The sequence below is a fragment of the Lagopus muta genome, chromosome 9, assembly GCF_023343835.1.
Source record: "Lagopus muta isolate bLagMut1 chromosome 9, bLagMut1 primary, whole genome shotgun sequence".
Lineage (NCBI taxonomy): Eukaryota > Metazoa > Chordata > Aves > Galliformes > Phasianidae > Lagopus > Lagopus muta.
This window is the reverse complement of record NC_064441.1, coordinates 900,454-923,809: the sequence shown is the minus strand read 5'-3', so window position 1 is coordinate 923,809 and position 23,356 is coordinate 900,454. Positions and strand designations below refer to the sequence as shown.

At 42.6% G+C, this 23,356-nt stretch overlaps 2 protein-coding genes across 7 annotated transcripts in view; one reads left to right on the top strand and one right to left on the bottom strand.

Moving 5' to 3' along the window:
- GPR149 (G protein-coupled receptor 149) overlaps positions 1-23,356 on the top strand; it is a 125,186-nt gene that overhangs the window by 15,604 nt on the left and 86,226 nt on the right. The window lies entirely within an intron of this gene.
- Positions 1-23,356, bottom strand: part of MME (membrane metalloendopeptidase) — a 38,801-nt gene that overhangs the window by 11,400 nt on the left and 4,045 nt on the right. For all 4 annotated transcript variants that reach the window (XM_048955341.1, XM_048955340.1, XM_048955339.1 and 1 more), the window contains exons 3-17: positions 22,604-22,639; positions 18,338-18,499; positions 17,460-17,540; positions 16,651-16,746; positions 16,443-16,561; positions 15,364-15,429; positions 11,738-11,872; positions 10,421-10,522; positions 7,600-7,736; positions 7,407-7,500; positions 5,683-5,811; positions 4,690-4,788; positions 2,775-2,855; positions 2,223-2,326; positions 1,289-1,347 (exon numbers count right to left, since the gene is read on the bottom strand). In XM_048955341.1, the coding sequence (XP_048811298.1) occupies positions 1,289-1,347; positions 2,223-2,326; positions 2,775-2,855; positions 4,690-4,788; positions 5,683-5,811; positions 7,407-7,500; positions 7,600-7,736; positions 10,421-10,522; positions 11,738-11,872; positions 15,364-15,429; positions 16,443-16,561; positions 16,651-16,746; positions 17,460-17,540; positions 18,338-18,499; positions 22,604-22,639 (1,500 nt within the window). The remainder of the gene's footprint in view (positions 1-1,288; positions 1,348-2,222; positions 2,327-2,774; positions 2,856-4,689; positions 4,789-5,682; positions 5,812-7,406; positions 7,501-7,599; positions 7,737-10,420; positions 10,523-11,737; positions 11,873-15,363; positions 15,430-16,442; positions 16,562-16,650; positions 16,747-17,459; positions 17,541-18,337; positions 18,500-22,603; positions 22,640-23,356) is intronic.

Sequence of the window (23,356 nt, the reverse complement as noted above, 5' to 3'; positions counted from 1 at the left end):
TAGATATTTTTTTTCTACTCTGCCCTTCAGGAAACAAATTTATTCCATGACTTCTGTTACATAAAACATGGTTAGGCATTCATCCTATAGTGGGGTACAGAGATTCAGACAAGAAAGGAAGTGGAACTCCTTTGGGATATAAAAGACAGACTGCTAATCAGCTTTGGGAACTCCAAGGCAGGAGGAAGCACGAAGTGTTTCCCCCAGAATCTGTGCAGCCCTGCACAAAAGAACACGCTGCTTTTCTTCCTGAATGTGTTTGCAAACCGTAACGCCTTTGTCAGGAGTGACTGTGTTGCACAGCGTTCCCCAAACAGTCAGGAGCACAGATCTGCTCTGGTACGGCTGCAGGGCAGGGGGTGCCGGTACTCAAAGGAAGAAATGCTGGACTGCCTTACTAACAGCTCTTCCACTGTTGGTTTGGTTTTTTTTTAATGTTGAGTGGCTTCTTTGAGATCTGCTTTAAGTGCTGCTGCTGGAACCGTGAGGATCACAGCCCTGTGAAGATGCATTAATGGAGCTCTAAATTTCCTCCATACCCTGCATAAAACTCCTTTTTAGAGGTTATGTTCTTTCTTGTTTTTAAAGAATGTTACTAAGCTAAGGCAGACATCACTCTAAAGATCAGACTGCTTTAATTATCCTGATATGCCATAGCTGCAGGATGAGGTAAGAATTTATGGCTCAGATTAACTTCCAGTCATCAGCCTCAATCTTACAAATCATGATTTCTTTTCTGCAAATTATTAAACAAAACTATTTTAAACAAAGCCTTCTAAGCAGAACTTTATGCTGAATGCTTGGCAATACGCTCAAAATGCTCACACCATCTACCAAAATGACTGCACTTTCTTGCCATCCTGAAGTGTAAGCAGTGCATGCCAGTTAAGTCACACAGCTTTGTCCCTACCCCTGCCAAGCCAGAATAGTTTGGGTTCACTGAAAAAGTTAATGAACTTTCACAAGCATCCTTGCTTGCACCAACACAAGGAGTTTTCTCCATTCCTCCTTGTTCTTGCTGGCATGGAGTTAAGGCTGAGTGCTGCCTTTCTCCCCAAACCAGCAACTTTGTGCTCCTGCAAGTGCAAGCAATTGCAGAGTTTGGAGCCCAGTGAGAGATGTCAGGATCGTATTTGCAGGAATCTGTTTAATAGATCGCCTGAATCAGCAACATCTACAAATGTAGGACTATTGGAACTCCTTCAGCTTCTTCAATTCCTTAATGGGGACTAAACGAAAAAAGAAAAATTCTTCTGGAAGCATTTAGTAATAATTTGGTAAACCTTACCTATCTGATTTCTACTTGCAGAATAAAAAGCATTGACAACAGCAGCTCCACTTATCCACCTAGTAACAACAGGAAACAGAAGTTAGAATTTCAGTTCTTAATGGCAGAGTTAATAACCACAGGTACAAACATACAGACTGAACTGCATAATAATTGAGTCTGGGAGGCGTTTAAGTCCTGGGCCTCTCTTCAAGGCAGAGTCAGCTGGAGGAAGTTGCTCAGGATGATGTCTGGTCAAGTTTTGAATGTCTCCAAGGATGGAGAATGTAGAACCTCTGTGGGCAAACTGTGCCAGTGCTTGACCGCTCTTACTGTTAAAAGTAGTTGTTTCTGAGATGTAAGTGGAATTTCTGTATTTCATTGTCTTTCGTGCTGTCACTAGACACCACAGAGAAGGATGCTCGCTCTGCTCTACTCCTGCCCATCAGTACTTCCACTGATCCCATTTCCCATCCCCTGCTGTCATTTCTCCTTAAAGCTGAGCAGTCCCAGCTCTCTGTCTCCTGGTTTATCTGCGTTAATTCAGAGGAGGGCACTGCTGAAGTAAATTCCTGCTTATCCTCATTTAATTGTGCTTTGTTTGGCATTGCGCAGTAATCTCCATACAAGAGAAATAACACATGGGGATGAAATTCATCTTTCAGATAATTGAAAACCTGCTCTCCAAGAGTCCACTTAATCCACTCCAGGAGCTAAGAGACCAGACTAAGAGCTACTCCAGTGCTCAGCCTTCCATGCCATCCCCCTGATTTCATCATCCTACTGTTAAAGCAGGTCCAGCCTTTGAGAAGGGAGCAGTGCCCTCCAACCTGCCCTCTGAAAGGGGGGAAAAGTGCAGGAAAGTAATCAAACCATTGCTGATTGGCTTCCAACTGTGTACCTCCTCCTGTACAAACCGAGTGAAGATTTATATAAGGTATTTTTAAATACTTACTCCTCTTTGTCCACCTTTTCTCTAAGCTTTTTCAGTCTTTTCTTCTGGGTAAATACTAAATTTTGAATGATGTTTTCAAAATATTCTTCTTCTTTGTAGTTCAGCTGCATGGAAAGAAGGAAGAATACTTAGAGGTGGTGTTTGATGCAGTCTGAGTTCTGCAGGTCGTCCACATGGTACCGCAGGAGCTAGTTTGCATTCATGAATAAACAGATACAGTCACTAAGTTACAAACCCTTGCATCTGCTTCAAACCGTGTTAAATCTGTGGCAGACTTAGGAACAGTAGGCTGAACACTGCTGGCTCTACGTTTTATCTTAGCAGAACTCCTCTACAATTTATACATTCCCTTGAAGTAACCAAACACACGTCACCATCTGTCCTGGATCAGCTGTATTACACTGAATTTTAATGCATTCTTACTTACCTCAGTAGAACTGAGGACAAGATTGAGGTATTCTGTGCAGACGCAGATGATTCGGTTATGAAGATAAAGCCACAGTTTCTCTCTCAAAACCTTTTTCTAATTATGTGCCTGTTGTGGATGCTTACCTCCTGGTACTCGCTGTTCAGCTTGTTGTCATCTGTCATGATCTCATCTGGGTAGCCAATCCTCTCCCTAATTGCTCTTGCCTAGGGAAAAGACAGTTTGATATCCACAGCAAATCTACCCGTATTTTTGGATCAATCAACTAGGTAGGCAACTGCAGAGAGCCCACACCTTTAATGATATGCAGTTTTTATTTTCTTTAATCATGGAAAGCACTATAATGTTTACTGTTAATTGTAACAGTGGAATTTTCAGAAAGTATCTTGTTCCTTCCTTTATCAGTGAACTTAGAGAGATGTGCCCAGGATGCCAAAAGCCTTGCAGCGATGCCTTTGAGCTGGAAGGTTGAACCAATAGTAGATCTCTTGAAAAAACTGACAGATTTTACAGTATTTAAAATGGACTAAAATTAATGTCTGGAAGGTTTTTAACTTCATGTTAATGAAGTTGTAGGAAATCACATTTACAATTTTCCAGAACCACAGTTTGAGTCTATAACAGAATGTTTAATGAGCTCTCATGGCCCTTGATTGCATTGAAACCATTTATTAAAATCTTCTCAGATTTTGGCAATTTTAAGTCCTAACAAAGGCTTCTCCCCCAGACCTCACTGCACGCCTTTCCATAGCTAAACATTCATTGTACTTGATGACAGTGTCAGAAGCAATTGAAAAACAAAACAAAAACCAAGTGGCACTTGGCAGCTCTTTCTAATATTTCCATATAATCATGCATTAATAAATTTAGCAATAAAATCACATTATTTATGCAACTAATTTTCTGATGTAGGCTGTTCCCCCAAACAAATGAACAGTATAAGCATCCTGTGGGGTGCATCAGGGCTTTTCCAGTGGTTGCATTTAATCTTGTCAGTTAAGTTGTTTGCAGCAGTAGAAGCGTTTTAGGGGCTTTGTAAATGCACTGCTGATGTCTACAATTAGCACAGAATTCATAGGGTTTGCAGTTTGGTCCATCAGTTACACAGCTGTTCCTGATCAGGAGTTACTGGGCGGTTATACCTGGTTGGCGCATGCAGCTATTGAAGCTTTCTCCTCCCAGGGGTGCACTTGCACCAGCCGATAAGATGGCATCTCTGCTATGTGATCCCATGTGAGCTGGGATAAGCCCAGTGGATGCTGTGTCTGCCTGAGGTATCTGTTGCAATCATGTGTTTTTGCAGGCTGTGCAGTCTAGAGATGGTTGATAAAGCAGTAATGCTTGAATAGTTATTTTTAATGTTTTTTCCTAAGATTCTGTAGCACAAAAATTTGGAGGTCCTGCTCTGCAATTAATATAAAAATGACATTTTCCAAGCAGTATTATTTTCGTAGTAAAATATCAGTAAGAACTCAAAGTGGAAGACTTTTTATCCTTACGATAAAACGAACTAGAGATATAGTCAAGTGCTTTCAGTTACCCAACTCAGTGCTCTCTACAGCTGATATTCATTACTCCAGACTTGCATGAACTGTCTGAAGCTGCTTCTTCCCTCAAAGGACAATTCACTGAAGATCTCCAGCCCATGGTTTAACTCTTTGTTCTTGTCCTATCGCTCACAATAGCTGCTTAAATCACCACAAATCATTCCTTCTCATTTTCAAACTTACTTTCCTGTAGATATTCGTTATCTATCCACTTAATCACTGATTTGCCTGGGAGGCCTTCCTCTTTCATATAGATATCTCCCATTTTGTAATCTTATTTCCAGAGAGGCACATGCCCATGTAATTTGAATCTGACACACAAAGTCTGCGAGCTGTTGTGCCTCTATGAAAGGTATATATGCATTTATGTACACACGTGCATACATACATGCATACAAAAGTGTTACTGCTTTTCTGTTATGGAAAATGAGCAGTTGTATACTTATTTTTCAGAGAAACACACACTATGTCCAATGTTTAAGATTGAACTTACTTTTTGTTCTGCTTTCTTTTTGGTTTCTGCATCCATCCAGGTGAGATCATCTAAGGTTTCTATAAAAACACCACGTATATCTGCAATCATTTCCTCCACCTTGGAACAAAAACACCAGTATGTTACAGATCTATGGAAACTATTCTGTTATTTTTCCACAGTTATGGCTTATTGGCTTATATGTGGTTTATTATCACCATCCTGTTTCTCCTGCACTGGCTGACTGTGTGTGCTGTTGGTGGACCATGCTCAAGCTCTGGAGCTCAAGTTAAGGAGCGCTTTCAGCCTGGGAATGGGCACGAGCTCACAAAGCAATGATGGTTCAGGTTACAAAGAATCTGTCATTTGTCCATCTGCTGCACGTTGGGCATCTGGTGGAATTATTTTTATATATGTCAACCATAAAAAATGGTGTATTTCAAGCTTTAATGGCAGAAGGATCTTCGTTTTGGGTATGTTTTCAGAAATATTCTGTGTGAGTGAAGGCAGAGAGAAAGAACTAATTGTCCCTGTGCCGCACTTTGGCGGGATGTGAAGCGGCAGCAGTGCAGAGGATAAGCAGTGCCTTGGATCTGGCAGGGGCTGCTCCTTGGTCATGTATGGCCCACGGCTGGCGTGGCTGCATGCCTTTGGTTCAGGGCCAGCTGACGGGGCTGATGGGCACACAGATAGTTCCTGCCCCCACGTGTGCACACACGGTCTCTTTGTGTTTCACATTACTTCACAGTGTGCTTGTTTGAATGGAAGCAAGCCAGCTCAGAATTAGCAATGCAGAAGTACTGAGGTGTGAGGGAAGGACTCTCGTAGCACGTGCATTCTTGTCACTGCTCACTGGTACATTGCTTGAGAAGCAAATCCAAAGGTTAGGTCTTTTAGGAAGTGATCCTGCTGCACAGAGGAATTGAATCGAAAGCGTGATCAAACCGTTATAGAAGCATAATAAGCGACAAATGATGTTTGCATGGCACACAGGAGGTTTGCTGGAAGGCTTACCACGTGTTTGCTGTCTCCAGCAAAGGCCTCCTGCACATACAGCCGTCCCACCGCGTTCTCCATGTTGCCATTGACGTAGTTGGCGCAGCGACGCCAAGCAGCCGTTTCTGATGTGGTGCCATACAGAGCCTGTGAGACAGAAATGGCAGAGAGAGCAGTGATCTCAGGGCACGAGGAACCTGAGGGTGGACTGATGAGCAGACGTGCACTCGGAGGAGCCTAATGGGTCTTCAGTCAGTGCTGAAGCTCCTGTTTGTACTTACGGCAGCTAAATGGACTCACTGTGAAGGGCATGTCCTCCACAGACCAAGGAAAGAGATGAATCATTAGTGATGCTCTTTATCTTTTCAAAGCATGTAAGGTAGAGAGAAGAAAACTACTCTAAAAGCCAAGAATGGGAGAGGTTAAAGAGGAATACCCAGAGACAGAGCTCGCGGTGTCGCAGGGATCTGTAGTGAGGGCAGCTCTGGCAGCCGCCGTGACTGCACAGCTGTACAGCAGAGCCATTCCTGCAGCATCAAGGCTGTGTTTTCCAGTGACAGCTGTGTCTGTGTGCTGCTGGTGTAGAAAGCTGTGTGCTGCTCTAGGAATGAGAACTTAGATGCTGCCATACAGGTAGTAGTGACTTGCAGTAGAAAGGGATTGCTGTGGGTCTGTATGCGTGCAGTGCCTGGTGCATTAGGACTGACACCTGCCTCACACAGCAGAAACGTAGTTACATTTGGATGCAAACTTAACAAGAGAAATGCTAGTTTCAATTAATTGCACTTATTCTGAGAAGCTTCAGCTACGTTATATCACGTATTGTTAGTTAATTAGTAGAACAGTTGGTGTTTTTTATACGTAGAGTGGCGAGGTCCTTTTCTGTTGTTTCAAACTTTGACATTTTTCTAAATGACACTTCCTCAGTGAAGTCCTAGGATGTTGTGGAAACATTCCTCAATGATGCAGACTAAGCAAACAGGAAGATTCATTTTGAAAATTTCATGCTTTAAGAGGCAGGGGAAAAAGAAGAAGTAATTAATGAATACAAGTCCCTGTTCAGGTATATCAACCTGACCAAACTAAATCTCCATTAACTCGCTCCAGTAATTACTCCATTTTGTTTTGGTAACAGGCAGAATCTCCTTAAAACGCTGCGTGTGTGCATAGAAATGTTGCCTCTGTCACTGATAGATGAAGCAAAATGGCCTTAACTGCTTTTTAATGCTGCTTAGCAAACTCAAAAGCAGAAAGTTCAACTGGGGCAATAGCAAAGATTTCCATCTGCAATCTTTGTGGGATTGCTCAGCATTTCCTTATAAGCACTGAAATATCTGCAAGATCAAATGATTGAAAAAGGAGACCAGACCCATCCTGTTTGACTGTGACTCTCTTCCTTTGGATGCTGAGGAGTTTCTAGCAAGCCAATCCAAACTGTTGCATAAGATATGCTAGCAAGTGGGACCGTTACCAAAATGACCGTATCATCAGGGGAATGATGCAGATTTGGAAATAACAGAGAGCAAGTAGCAGAGCAGCGCCTTTCAGATCCGCCTCAGCTATTAACATAGATGGTATAAAGGAGGTGTACGCTCCAGCTGGAGCTTTAGCAAGCACGTCTGGCTTTTGTGCACAACATTCAAGATACGTTACATTTTATACAGCACAGCCATTAAGGAATTATCTTTTTTGGTTAACAACGATCATTTTTACAACTTGAAAAGAAAGATTAATTTCTGCACCTTACGAAAAGCATTCCTGGTATCCTTGTAGTTGCGGCTAAGGCTGTTCACAAGGTCCATTACGAATCGCCAGATCATGTAGTTTTGAAGTTCTCTATGTAATAAAACAACAATAATAAGCTGGGAACGTTTTTAGGCTTTTGAAATACACTGGAAATAAAATGCAAATTGCAAAGATAGCTACCATACCTACCTGGGGCTATACTTATTAAGAATAGACTTCAGCTTGGTAAGGTATTCTGGGTCGTAAACAACCACATGTTCCGTATTCTCAATATCAATTTGTACAGTTGACATTATATTATTTATGAATTTTGACCAGTTGAATGCCTGGAAAAGGAATAGATATTATTTAAGGACAAATCCTTCAGAAACAGCCTTCAGCTACTTTTAACAATACGTTTCCCTCGCACAATTGTGCTGATCTCCCACCAGCTTCACTGCTTGTAAATGTTATCATCACAGTAATAACTGATCTGGGATCATTTATGTCCCCTGTGCTCTAAAATCCTATTAAAATAGGATGGTATCCAGCAGAAGGGGTCCAGACGTTGTTTTATTTTCAGTATAACACAACTAAAAACATTACGGCTCTTTCCATTTAGCGTGGGAAAGCAGAACAGGTGTTTTAAGTAAAATTTCGCTAATTCTTTTGCTGTATACAGCTGAGGTTTTCTAAATCAAAGCATGATAAAAAGCTTTAATGCTCAGCATGATGTGGCTCTGCAGATACGGAGCAGTGTGAAGTTTGTGGTATTTGTGGCATCCTCTGTCAGGCACATGGCAAGGCTTGTTCTGAAGTATGCTGAAGTCCACGAAAAGCTTGATTCTAATAGGCTTTCAAACAGACACACTAAATCCACAGTCTGTACAGAATTTTCCTCTGTGTGCCATGCTGTGAGATACTGAATAAGAAGCAGTTTGGTAGCAGGTCCACAAGCACCTGACAGCAGGATGCCACGGCAGACAGTTCTCACTACGATCAATGTTCTCTGTTCCCTGCCTCCCAGGTGCCAGAACCCCACGTGCTTTATGCTGGCATTGGCCAGAGCCCCACACAGCACTCGTGGGCAGTACCTGGGAAGGTGTTTTCTGCTGTTTTCATTCTGTCACATCCACCCATGTGAACAGAGTGTTTTTCTACTGTGGGCACTCTAAACAGGAAATTCTTGATAGTTGGCTGATAAAACCTATTTCCCTTCGCTTGGTCTTTGGTCAGTGATATCGCGTGCCTCAGAAAGGAGACAGGGAGCAGCAGTGGCTGGAGAGCAGGCAGTGCCTCCTTCCTGAGCGTGCGCTGCATGCCAGCACTGCTGCACACTGCCTGGGCTCGGTGTGCTCCAGCTGGGAGGTTCACACCTAAGCTGACATCCAGCAATCTGCAGAGCATTTCTGTTGTCCGCTGTGTGATAGCGGCTGGTACAGACAGATCTTTCAGCTCGCAGCCTGTGCAGAGTTGTGTATTCTTGCAGCAATTCAGCCATTCACCTTGTGAATAAATGGCACTGATTTACAGCTGTTTCTATACAGGCTACTTTAAATTCCTTACGTGGCCTACGGTCCGTGTCGTAAGAGATGAGGCTCTGAGGACCAGTTTGACTTAGAAAGCAATTCAAATCAGAAGCTTTAAATCGTAATCAAAACTGTAGAGCCACTTTGTGTTCTTATGAGGCTGGGTGGGTGCTCATAGTGGAAAGGAATGTTGCATTTAAGAAAAGCAAATAATCCTTGTGCTTGAAGAAAAAAAAACACATTTTGTTAATTTTTAAAATGCTCGTTATGCTTATTTGTCTGAGAGCAATGGGGATTTTTCCCAGTCTGGTTCTTTTGAGAGGAAAGTGGGAAGAGGTAACATCTTTTATCAGACAAACTAGCTGAGGAAATCAGATGAGCTCTCGGGAGTAGAATCTCTTCAGTTCTGAAAGAGAAGCACCAAACTTGAAGCTAATTTTAGGAATAATTGCTGTTCTATCCTTAGGCCATTACAACAACAGTACCAACTCCCACCATGTGTCTTTTGAGCATTTTTGGATAAATTTAGAGCAGATGATTGCTGCTGATCTACAGTACTCCCCAGAAACTAAAAATAACCTGGGCAATACCGTTCTGTGAACAAGTTAGCTTCTGACATGATGATTGCATTCTGACATTATGACTGTAATGGTAACTTGTCAAGTTGGATCTGTGGGAAGAGGTAAATTATGAAACTAATTGAGTTACTCAGAATGAAACTGTCATGAAATTTAAAATGAAAGAATTTCAAGTCAATAAAAATAGCAGGCTATGAAACTGGGGTGGGAATCGTGTTATTTCATAGTACCTGAACGCAGTCCTGCAGCCAGGCCACAGCGCCCTGCTGACCTGCTTGTCTGCGTGCAGGGCGCGGAGGAGGAGCTGCTATGGTGAGCACGTCCAGCGAGCGTGGTGCTGCTGGGACGGCACGCCTGCGTTATCGCATCTTTAGATATTCTTTAGCTGGACTTTGTGGTCCGTGAATTAAAGGTCATGCTGTGGAAGTGGCGTGTGACTCAGGATGGGGACACAGGGCAGAGCTGAAACGTCCTGGGGGAGCCACAGTGGGAGGAATGGGCAGAATTCTCCTCACGCGTGGTCAAAGTGTCCAGGGCTTTTCTGCTTGCTTTGGGTGGTCATCTTACAGGGGGAATGCTGGGGAAATAAAGGACCTTTTGGTCTGAATCTGTAGCCCTGGATGAACACAGAGGGCCTGAACAGTCAGACACAGTTGTACAGCACACTAGAATGAATTGCTGGCTGCAGTCTTTTCGATCTCTTTGTGTTGAAGCAGAGGTGCAAGATCTGCCTCCAAGTCAGCAGGAGCTGTGGGTACGGAAGCACAGACTTCTGTGCATAGTGTGATTCAGCAGGTGTATAAATAATAGGCGGTGCAATGCCGGAATCTTGTTTGACTTCACATTTGTGTGAGATTAAGAAAAACGTCAAGCTTCATCATTTAATCTCATCAGCCAAGAATATCAGTATTAATTATCACTCACCGTATGATTTATTTCCAACGAAAAGTTGTTCTGGAGTTGTGCCAGCGTCATTTTATTGTACAGCAGAAGTGGATCATTTCTATCTTCAGACTTTGTTGTTGCCTATCAAAGTTAATGAAGAGATTGAGTCAGTTCACAGGAATTTTGGTGAGCAGCAGTAGGAAGAAAACATTCTTGTTTCAGGTTTAATACGTTACTATGAGTTTGCAAAAGTGCGAAACCCCTTCTGTGTACGTACTGATAGCATTTCCTCAGGCTGTGTGTGCTTTCTGATCAGCACGCCTGTGCTACGGAGTTCCTTCTGGCTCCACTGCAGGCCATTTTGTGCCGGCAGCTCTGTGCCTGCTGAGCTGCACCAGGCAGGTTTGTCAAAAAAGGAGGCACTGGCCATTGGTGCTCTTTATTGGCAGCCACTGCTGTAGGGAAATGCCACTTGTGTTTCCTTTCTTGCTCCCCTTCAAATCTTTCCCCAGTAAATTCCTTTTCTTTGAATAATTTTCTATCTCTGATCTAAACCCTGAAGGGTGTTTCTCAGGAGAATGTGAAGGAAATCAAAATCAGATGGCTTTAGTTTACACAAATGGAGTGGTTAGGTCTACCTCTGCCAAACACATGCCCTCACTGTCAGCATAACTTACAAAACCAGCCGAAGCTAGGAAATCTGTATTTTGACTATTTTACGGTCATCCTCATCTTCAGGTGGTTTTGGAATGTTTAATAATCACAGACCAAGTTCTTGCTTGCTCCTGAATGCTTTCATTTCCACTTGTTTTTCTCAGTGCAAGTTGAAATTCTAGCTATTTCTCCCAGGCATACTTTCTGGAGAACAGGCATTCGATTAAAATGCACTTGAAACAATCAGCACTGTGGAGCAGCTTGTGTAGGACAAACATTACTTTGTGTTGCGTGGCAAGCCAAGGGATGGCGATCAGCTGCTCTGATAACCAAGCAGCCTGCGTGAAGAAAAGGACAAAAGGAAAAGAGGCCCCAGCAGCATCTCCTAAAATGCACTTTCTATGGTAGAACAGAAACCAGCCTGTCTCTCGCCCTCTTTTCCCTGGAAGGGCTTCTGTGAACAGATTAGGATAAAATAATTTGCTGTTTCTGGAAAACAGCTAACTCCTGTTTCCCTTGCTCATTAGAAGACGTGTCTTTGTGAGCGTTCCTTTTAGGTATTGCAGACCCCATGCGCTTTTGCTCAACGTTCAATCCCACAAAGCAGCACGAGCATGTCGCTTAACAACAGTTTGCAGTTGGCTTCTGTAGGTATGAAGGAGGTCAGGTATTTAAAGGCACTTTAAAAACGAGTTTTCTCACGTTAGCAATCTCTTTCTCCAGGTCCATGACTCTTCTCATTTCTTCTGCAATCTGGGTCTCGTTGAAAGAAATGTTTCTTTCTTGTAGGATTAGTTTAGCCACAGAAATCATGAAATCAACGTAGGCAGAACATGCCTGCAGGGAAAAACACAAATGTTTCAGAGTCAGAATTCTTCAAAGAATATCTCGATTATATGGAAGATTTCCTCTCCATTTTGTGAACAGTGCATGGTTCTTCATCTCCTCCTTTGATAACTGCACAGTGATTTATTCTCAGATACAGTTAGATCACAAATAGAAATTTGAAAATGCCCTCGTGGAAAAGTACTGCACTGTTTGCAGCACTGTTCAAACCTAAGCACTGTCAACTGCTGCACTGTGTTTTCAGTATTTAAAATGAGGTATTTGTGGGTCCATACTTAAACTACCTCCTCTGTTCTTTCTAGTTCACTTTAATTACGACTTCCAAAAATACTGTGTCCAAGGAGCAGAGTTCCCAGAAACATAAAAGCCAGGGAAGTGAAGATGGGCTGTGTGGGATGAGTGCTGTGGGCACATTGCTCCCAGAAGCAGCAGCTCTTGTACGGCCACCTGGAACATCCAGAAATCACTGTGCTGGGTGTAAGTTCAGCAGAGCTTCGTTTACTGCAGGTAGAACCGTATACAGGAAATTTAGTATGTCTGAATTTACCAAGGATAGAAAAGGAAACATAGAAGTTTATTCCTTAAAACACTGTCAAATATCTAAAGATCTTAATTTTATTCCAGTTCCTTTTGATAAACTACTCTCAATTTTCTTTCGGTCAAAATGCTGTTTTCAATATACTTTTTAAAGGCAAGGTAAATACGTACTAAGTTAGCTATAGTAATAAATCTATTTTATGCAAAATACCTTAATCTACTGAAACAGTGAGAACGGTAGGATTAGTAAGGTGTGCATGGTGAATAAAACAGCAATCTCTAGGTGTGTCCAGTTACCTAAGGCAGTAGGATACAGCCCTGCTAATGAATGCTGCGTTTATTTGGCCATTCTGATGACTCCTTTCTTTGCCATCCATCTCCTGTCAGCCTCCCCTCCCTGCCAACAATGCCTGCGTGTGCTGGAAAACCGAGCAGCTCACGAACAGAATTGACAGCAGGCTTGAAAAGGAGAGGTGGCTCACAACTGAACTCTCTGTGTTCTTTTTAATTAAGGCAGATTATTTTATCAGAGAGAAAAGCCCATTAAGCCACTGACAGCTACGTTAACTCACAAAAGAGAACGCATAGCAAGCCTGCAAATACCATTCCAAAATACCCAAATCCACATATAATTAAATGTATATTAATACAAACATTACCCCAAACCAGCAAGTCAACAGAAATCTTGAGTTGCAATCAGTGCCCTTTATTTTTGGCTTAAAGGCGAAGAGCACTGCGTGTCACAGAGCAGACAGTTACATCAGCTAACTTCAGATGGACTGTATGAATATTCTCAGATATTTTAGAGGGAACTTAGATGTCAGAATAACTCCTGTAAGAGCATTCCCTTAAAACAGAAAAAAGAAGTTGTAAAAATGATAGATGTTCCACTTGTAGCTTAGAGGCTGGAAGTGCTGACAAAGCCAGAGGTTGAAGGGCAGGAGGCAGTAGCTGGTTTGCTGCGTACAGCTCAAAGAATAGGATGAGACAGCAGGGAACAGAGCCAAGCATTGCTAACAGAGGACAAGGACTGAAAGGAGGGACATCTGTGAAATGGGGCGCTCAAGCCTGTAAAACATGCAGTTACAGAATCACAGAGCGCCCAGAAGATGAGTGGGGCCAACCTTCATGGGAACAGGGAGCCTGGATGAGAGCATCTGTCCTGTCCCATTGCTTATTAAACCCTGGTGGAGGTTGTTCCAGTCTCTGGCTGTTCTTTCTCTATCTGCCTTTTAGTGACTAATCTCTGTTTCTTTTTTTAAAATGCTTCCCCCTACACTCCTGAAGTGGAAAGTAGTATGATACCTTCTGGTAGGTCACCGTTCAGAATAGAAATTGTGGTTTCCTGTGCTGCACTGGGTGCAGTGCAGGAAAGGAGCAAGCTGGGATACATGATCTCCTCCAGGCCATGGTAATGGGGTGATAATAGAGCTGAACAGTTAACACCATACATAATTTAATGTAATCTCAATTGTAGTATAAACTATTAGCATGTCAGCAAAACACCTTTATAACAACATGCTTAATGTGCTTTTTCATAATTTCTGCATTTAGTTACCCAGAAGAAAACTGGCTAATTAAAGGTTACTGTGGTAGCACGCCAGCTGCTCCAGCCCTCACGTACACCTCAGCCCTCCAAGACTTGGAGCACAACCACGGCTGGCAGTGAGGGATACACAGGGTCAGTGCTAGCAGGTTAATGAAGTCATGTGCAAACAATAACACAAATTAAAGGCTATGGGAGATTTTAAGTATTTAAAGCAGTTACTGTGATATCGTAGTTTAGCTGGTGCACTTTCATTAGGCAATTAACTGAGAGGACTGTGATCTTTTCAAATCTTTTATGCAGTCAGGTGTGATCTTTGGTTCCAAATGGTTGTGTTTTTTAGTTCCTAAGCCTATTAGTGATAAGAAAAGTCATTTCCAGGATGATTAGATTATGTCTTCTGACTTAGGTTAACTCCAGCCAGTGGATTCTTTCACTCTATGCCCATTATGGGCATGAGAGCAGCAGTAAATGTGTGCTATCTGGACTAACCTAGTCCTAACCCTATCCCTGGACTCCTGTCATTCTCAGCACTTGCTGATTGATGCCAGTCAATCATAGTTCATCATTTTGTGATCACTGAACAGAGGTGATCCATAAGCACTTAACTTCTAGCTATCTCAGTGTGGGCTATGTCTTGATTCAGCTGTAAAGCCTAGCAGAAAATGTGTAATAAAGGCAAACTGTTTCAGGTTTATTTCCTTTCAGGAGGTCCTAAAAACCTAAAAAGTAGATGTTCATACAGGAATTATTTGGAAAACTACTGTTTCTTCCACATGTATGTTAATTAAAAGAGAAAAGAGAGAATGGATGATGAAGGAAACGAGGCAGGTTGGGATTTCCGATGCACAGTGATACCAGAGGAATATGCAGCCTCCTCATCCAGTGCAGGGACAAGTGGTTAATACTGGCAGCTGGAGCCTAGATGGAAAATACTTGGCTCCTAGTGCAGCCAGGAGGGTCAAACAAGGACACTAACATTAATGGCATAATAATATAATACCTCCTCTTCAGGACACTTGTACTGCCTCCTGTTCTTAGCTCATTTATTTCTATTTCCCCCTAGTCTCCTAGAATCTGTATCTTCTGCAATTGCTTTTCCTTTTCTCCTAGCTCCTGATTTCTTGCCTACTTGCACACTTACCCCAGATTCTTCCTCCAGGCTGTCACACAGTGTTCTCACCTGTAGGTCAGCCTTGTTTAAATGCTCATAATGATTACCTTTCTGTCTCAGGTTACTCGATTCTGCCAGTGATGGTTCCCAGTGTAGTATTAGAATCAATCTGGGGAGAGACTGTTCCAGTTCTTTGCCAACCTCACTCTTGGAAGATACACCTGCCTTGAATATATAGGCTAAAAGTGCAGGAATGTAGTCAGTGATCTGTCAGCTCCATCTTACCTCTTGGTATGCTCCTGTGCATTCATAGTAGTCACGAGAAGGCAGGCCAAGCCCAGGTTGGTCAATCTGTAAATTGAAGTAAAAGTTAAAACGTGTAGGGACAAAATGGCATCACATGATGCTGCTCTTTGGTCAATTACAGGTGCTGATGCTTCATTCTGGAAACGTTATCCTCTGCCCTATGGGAAGTGTCTTTCCTATCCCCTTGTGCTCCTTTAATTCTTTCCACTCTCCTTATTCTTCTTGTCTTTCTCTCCAGACTTCCTTCTGTTGCTGAACAATGCATGCTGTGTGTAATCCATGCCGAAGCAGTGGATGTCCAGAAAACAGTCCACAGACAAGCAGGGCAGCTCCTGCATCTTTGAAATTCATACATGCAAAGTAGCCGAGGATCTCTGCACCCAGGTGCTGAGATGACTGGATCCCACTGCTTATAACTGCTGTGTCTTGGGAGCAGCAAGTGCAGATTCACCGTATGCAATCCCATCTTGCTCTGGATGTTCCATTGTCAGAGACATCTTACACCTAACAGCAGGGTGCTCTGGACACACTGCTTATGCAAACGTCCTCAGCTGCTTTTGTGTTTGGATGGGGAACTGCAGTTCCTGTTGGACTCTGACATAAGAGCACATTATAAAAACAGCCCCCTGCCCTGCAGGCTTTCTTGCCATTGGAACCACAGCCCAGGTTTTCAGTGAGAGGGATTTCTGCCTTAAGGGCAAGGAAAGGAAGCCATGCTTATTTTTTTGCTTGCATGCATATCTAAGTAGATCATGTCTGACTTCTGGACAGCGTGCCTATGAATTGTGTGTATGTATCTATGTATGTCTCAGTTGTGCTCACCTCCCTGAGAACAACAGTGTACCAGTACAGTGAATAAAGATTATTAACCCTGAAAATGGACACTGCACTGCCAAACTCATAAGGGAAGCTGAACAACTACAGAGATTCACAAACTCATGTCCAACTGGTAACATTCAGACCACTAACATTTCTCCTGGCTAACACGTATGTCTGTGCTTTCTGGTTCTTTTGCTACACTTACATGATGAGCAGTTGGATGCCACCAGCAGACTTACATGAATGATGTGTGCTGAGGAATTTTTATCATCTGTGCCAACAAAGAAATTAATCAGGACCTTCTTCCCGTATCTGGAGTTGAGCTGTGCAATAGCTGTCTCAGCTGTCCAAGCAGCACCTGGGCAAATGAAAGGTGCACTCAGTCTTCTTTTTGGTAAACAGTCACAAAGAAGTCATTTAGAATTTTAACAGAGAAGATTGTCTTACCGTAGGAAGACTCCCAGTTGTTTGTTGCTACAGGCCAGTCAGATAAATTTGCCAGGAGACTGATCAAAGGCATTCCACCTCTGCTGTCAATGGTTGCTTTTGGAAGAAACAAAATGAACTAATGTGGCATTTTAGAACATACAAATTGTGTACTATTGTAATGAGCTTAGAATTCTGAACCTGAGAACTCTTCTCACCATCAGCACAACAGAATTACATTCTGATCTATGCCTCTTCTTGAAGATTGGATGTTTTAAATACATCTCAGTCATGACTGCAAACAACTTATGCAAATCCCTAGGACCATGATATTGCAGGACTACTGGATTTCAGCTGTAAATAGAACTTAAAATAATACCTTTGGGAAATGTTCATAGTTGGATGGAAAATATAAAAAATTATTTAAGTAGCACTGCTGCTTCACTGCACCTCAGCAAAGCACCTAGCGCAAATTCTTGAAGTAAACGACCCCTGTGTCTTTATAGAAGCTTGATATGCCAGAGATTTTCTACCTGATCTCTTCTAAGAAAGAATTAATTCATATTGAACTGCAGGGATTTGAGTTCAAATATCTGCATCAAACTGGAAGCTCAAGAGTAATGCAGATGCACTTAAAATATCAAAGCACACAGAACAGGACGCACAGAGCTCCTTGTGCTGCTGATGTTCTTATGTAACTAAGACTCAGGAAGAACTTCTGAAAAATTCTGTGCTGAAACCACAAGTGTGGAGATACAGCTCCCTTTGGAAGTTGTTTCTTAACATCATTCTTATGTATCCTATAGGCAATAAATACAGGAGGAACTTACTTTCATTTATGCATGATCTATACAGAGTTTTTGCCTTCTGCACTGCTGTTATGTCATTGCTGCTCGGTGTGTCGAGGACATCTGGAACACACAGCAAATGTACCTTAATATCTGATCTCTATTGGGGAGGAAGGAGCTGTGAGGCCCTGTCCATGCTGCCCTGCAGTCACACTGGGCTGCTGGCTCTCCTCCCCCAGGGCAGCCCGCACTCGGTGCTCCTTTACAAACACTGCTCCGCAGAAATGGAAGCTGTGACATCTGTGAACCACAAACTTGGAAAAACCAGAAGCTAAGCGAGCAGGGAAAGGATGTTCAGTGTCCAGAGCAGTTTGAGAATCTTTTGTGAGCATAAACTCAATGGTTTCTTTGACACTGTTACTTTTGTCTGAAACAAGTAAGTATGGATGATTTGGCAGTGTTGCTTTTTGTGGAGACAGAAATGCTGATTGGCCCAGATGTGATGTTTGAGAAGTGCTCCCTGCTGCTTGAGGTGCAGCAGCTGGAATAGAGATCTGCAGGACAGGGCTGCCAGCACGCAGCTTCCAGCGTTACAGCTGGCAGTCTTTGTCACCTGGCTTCCCTGCTGCTGTTAGTTCATGAGAGTAATTAGACAAATTAGAATACGCAGATGAGCACACAGAGTTCAGATAACAGAAAGGTCAGCTCGAGTCGGCTCTGCTCCAGTGTCAGACACAACAGTGTAACCTCCAAGGTATTCCCCAAGCAAACGGTTTGTGGTGGATTTTCCTGATCTGAACGTGAAGAAAATGAAATATTTAGTAGTATTTGAAGCTTTGCTAGATAACCACACCTTGTTAGAGTTACATGGAGGCCAAAGAAGAAACTTTATCTAGTCCACAAACATAAACCCTACTGACCTTTTAAAACAACTTCTAGTTCATCTCTTAAAATGTCAAAGTTACTGTAACGGGAGCTGGTTTCTGGAATGACATTCCTCTTCAGCCATCCTCCACAGGCATATTGGTAAAAATCATCGCAAGGCTCTGCGGTGGTGTCCATGTTCTCAATGATTCGGGCTGCTGTAATATAAGACAAATCAAGGTGAAAAGGCTTTTTGGGGAGCAGCAACGAATGCATTAGTTTGCTACTTTCCCTTTTGTTTGGAACAGGCTCCAGCCTACGTTAATGTCCTAGGCCAAGCCAAGTACTAGGCAGTAACAGTCACTGTTCTTTTATAGCCTGCAGCTCATATGCTTTTCTGTTGCCTGTGTTTATGGATTGCTAAGCTTTCTCTATCTAATCTTGTTATTCATTGTGAGTGGTTACTTGGTTATAAAATGTTTCATTTACTGACTTCTTTGTTTCGAAAGGGGATGAGAAGAGAAATTAAAAGCTGATTTCCAGAATCTACATTTGATATTCTAGCCCTATTCCACATTTTTATAGAACTTCCACTGCTTCTTGTGTTCTTTGTTGGCCCTATCAGAGTTGGCTGATCAAAGACTAACTGGTCACTGACTGATCATAACGTGGGTTTCCTTTTTGAAATCCGCTTTCTTGATGACTATTTCCCAGCCGCTGTTCATAAAATTCCAGTGCTTTATCTTTTGTTTTGTACAGTTATTCCTTCTAGCTTGTTTTCACCACTAATGTGGTAGCAGAAGGTCTGTAAAGGAAGGGAGAGATGCTCGGAGTCAGGGACCAGGTAGTGATACCTTTGATTTGCCAGAATACTGAATATCCTCCCCGTATTCAGACATTAATTTTAGTGAATGGTGAGGCTTGTGATTACAAGCATTTCTTCCTCCCCCCCTCAGGTTAGTCAAATACAGTTATTTCTCTGTGCTTTCAATATTTTCTATGTCCATCATGGTGGTGGAGATGAGAGGTGTAGGCAGGCTGTGCTATTTCTATGGACTGGCTTCCTCTCTTGGTTCTCTTGGGATGTTCAGTTAAAGTTACATTTGAAGCCAACATTAGATGGCTTTATGATGTTGGAAGCTGGAAAAAGCCAAGAACACATGCATTTTCAGTTTCGGAATGCACAAGTAGCATAAAAAACATTGTGGAAATAGGTACAGTGCCTAGCATGCCATTTTTCCCTTGTGAAGTTAACGGCAGGATGACTTCAGTTTGAAAGAACACCGGATCATGGCAGCAATGGGAGATGATGATATCCAGTCCTGTTTGCACTGTTTGACAGTTGCTTTTTACCCATTCTTGAGAAAGCCAAACACCCATCCCCAGTGAGCGTCCCTAGGGGCGGTCAGCACTGAATCGTGCTGCCCAGGAAGTTTAGGAAGTGTCTGACTGGGAAGGGATCAAAACTTGTCGGGCAGATCTGAGCCACTCTCCAGTTGGTGCTGCTCTGAGCAGGGCGGTCGGGCTGGATGATCCCTGGAGCTCACTCCCACTTCCAGCTCTTCTGCGACTGTGTAAACTCCGGTATCTATTTTCTTCCTAGTTTGTTGTGCTGTATTTAAGGGAAAGGGATGCTTTGGATGGCGTGCTTTATTCCTGTGCTAGGTCCTTGCTGTAACAGAGGAAGGCTGACGATTACCAAGCTCTTTCAGTTTAAGGGTGTCCTTAGGAATCCCTCTGTTAGACCGGAGCATCTAGAGGGCAGCACTGTCCTTTGGGTTATCCTGACATGTTAATCCAGCAACAAAGACCTCAGCAGCCAGGACTCGACATCACAGCGGCTCTTTCAGTGCCGTGTGCCAACCTTGCCACGACGTAGTGATGAGTTGGAAAAATCTTCTGACACTGAGAAAATGTAATTCAACCACTGTGTTGCCACTTTTGGAGAAAAGAAACAATAACCAACAAAAGCAAACCAAGAACTAGAAGAAGTTTACATCTTGTGTACGTCTGGCAACTTCATTACTGTCTGTGTAAATCAGCCTTGCTTGAACCATGGAATCAGGTTGCTCTATTGGCAGTCAGTATCTGTGCAATCTTTCTTTTCTACTGCTGTAATAAAAAATTACCTATTGTAACATTTCTGCTGTAGAGCCCAAACCAGCCATGTTAGCACATCCAATTTTATGAAAACATGAAGGTTAAATGCTGTGAAAAGACCGAGCTGAGTCATGGGAACTGCAGTTCTTCCTTCTTCATTCAAGTTTTCCTTCAGAATACACACTTCAGGTACTGCCCCCAAAAACACTCACTTCAAGAGTGTAATTTGCACATCTGAATCCCCAAGTAGAAGTGATGATTTGCCTGATACCACGAATAAACTAAAATCAATGGAATGTGGTTTTGTCATCAGTGAAGCCCTGGAGCACATGCTTGATGCCAACATGGGAAGTCATTTACAAGTTCATACTTGGGCCCAGTGGAGCATTCAAGCCCAAACAGTGAGATGATTTTGCTCTGGAAATTGGAAGTGTGAGACTGATGAGTATTTTTGTTACTTAATTCTAATACAGAGTCACTCATACCTTCACAAGTAAATAAAATACGATGTTACACTTTTCATTAGTCCTCTGTATTGCTTTGATGATCCAAATATTGCTTCTATTCCCGTGCTTAACGTGTTTACTCCGTGTCCTAACTTGCACTGAAGAATGTAGAGACCTATTTGAACTACTTTTAATGATTAATTTTATTCTGATTCTCATCATTGCCAGTTGTTGCTTTAATAGCTTACAAATAAAGTAATAAAAGATAGCATAACACCTAGTGACCTGAGAAGGATGTGGGAGAAACTTGTGTGCTTACCTAGGTGCCATTAATAACAGAGATATGAACAGTTCCTGTTCTCATCAGTCTGTGCTGTTTGAGCTCAGGCAGCGTGCATCAGGCCTGTGTATCAGCATATCAACATGTACATACATATACAAGTGCAAATCACACATCGTGACGGCAGAAAAATCCTTTGGAAGTATAACTAGGATACATCGAGGCCGCCTGAAATAAATCCTAGGAGATGCATAGCCTGTGGTGATGGCAGCATCCAGCACTGAGACAACAGGCTGGGCCAAGGCTTCACCAGGGGATGATTTTCAGGACTGAGGTGTGGAGCAGATGCTCCCACTGCTGTGTGAAGTGAGGCCTGAAAGGAGCAGCCCCAGACAAGAGAGGAAACAAATAGAGTGATGCTTCTGCTGTGTTCCTGGCATGTCTGAAAGTCTAAATGGGGCTATGAATCCAAGTGTTCTGGAAGCCTCTGGTGGGGTGCTGTGCACTTCAGATTCCTTATCATCTTAGCTTGCGTTACGTGAATCCTGGCTTGAAAACACATTTTTCTGGGGTGCCGACTGTCAAAACCTGTATGCCTCCGCTGAACTCCTGTGTCTCTCACTGACACAGCAGGTCTACGCCCTCTCCTGGGGCTGCCTTTTCCCTTGAATCCCAGAGGGGCCGGTCGTGATGTACAGAATTCACGCAGAATTTATCAGTTCCACTTGACATGAAGATAACACATAGATATTGCTGTATTTCTGATGCTTTCCTATTGATACTGTTGATGCAACAAATGTCCAAAATACAGCAGACAGAGCAGAATATTTCTCTCCAGGGGCTTTGACTTGACTAACAGCTGGCTTGTAAATACAGCTGAAAAAATCAGTGATTTTTGTACCATTCAAAAAAAGAGGAAAGGGAAAGCATGGCTCATCTTGCTTTGAGGCTTTTTAGCGGACTTCAGGCCAATGTGTAAACTAAGAATTGTTTCTGCAGTTCAGTCCTTCCTGAAGAATGACATTAGCTAGGCAGCCTATAGAATACACAGCTGTTCTGGACATGCAGACTAACTCTGCCTCCCCTCAAACAGCAACACGGCATCTTTAAGAGCTGTTAGCAGTCACGACTCTCCTTATAAGCATCTTTGGAGACACAGCCTTTCAGCACGTGCTGCAGCTCCGCCTGAATGCTGACTTGGTGAGGAAGAGGAAGTTTTCTGGTTCACTTCAATCAATATCTGCAGCTAGAGGTATTTTTTGGAGTCTGCTTCTGAGTCTTGAACCAGCCTGACCCTGATGACTTTATGAGATTCGACAGTACCACATCGTGAGATTTTACATTTGCAGAAAAAATACAGAAAGGGAATGATTTGGGTTAGCAGATGGCATGCCTCAATGTGCTGTGTTGTGTACAGCCAGTTGGCAACAGTATGTGGTTTAATTTTGCCTAGAAGTACATACATGTATTTAAAACATACGTATGTTCATTCTTACCTGACTTTATGCAGTCTGATGTCTTGCAAACCCCATCTAGAAAACAAAGCAATCATACTTTTAACTTCTACTCTATGTCAATACAATAAAAGCTACTGTAAATTTTACTTTCAATGACAGTCACTTTAGAAATTGCATTAACTGCAGGGTGCAGTGAGATAAAGATCAAAGAACAGCGTGCGTTCAGAACGTGAGATTTATAGGATCTGGCTCTAAAAAGACTGTTATCCTCATCCCTTTAGGGCTCTCAGTGCTGTGCCCATCATGCAGAACCTCGTGGTCATTTGAAGGAAAGGTTCTATCAATCAATTACAAGTGATAGAAATATTAGTTTTATTTAGAAGGGGAGAAATTTGGAGAAAAATAGACTGAAAACAGTTACAAAGTCTGAATGCAGACTTTGCAGTGACAAAAAGATGGAGGAGGATTTGTGTGAACGTTCTGCCACATTCACCATGCAGCCCTGCAAAATCCATGGCTCCACAGCACAGATATTTCCTTCCGAGATTCAGAAATGTGGCACTTCTTGGTTTTCATTTCAGAATGGCATTTTTTCCATTCCATAAATGGGCAATACAAAAATAAAAAGCAAAATCATTAAGTACTTCAAAATGAAAACGGTCAATTCTAGTGTGATTAAACATTCACCAAGCATTCACAAAATGGAATTTTGAGCATTCTTGTGTTTTCCACTAAGAAACAACAAAAAAAATCACTATTTCTGCCTAGACGGAATTATTTTCAAACGCTTTG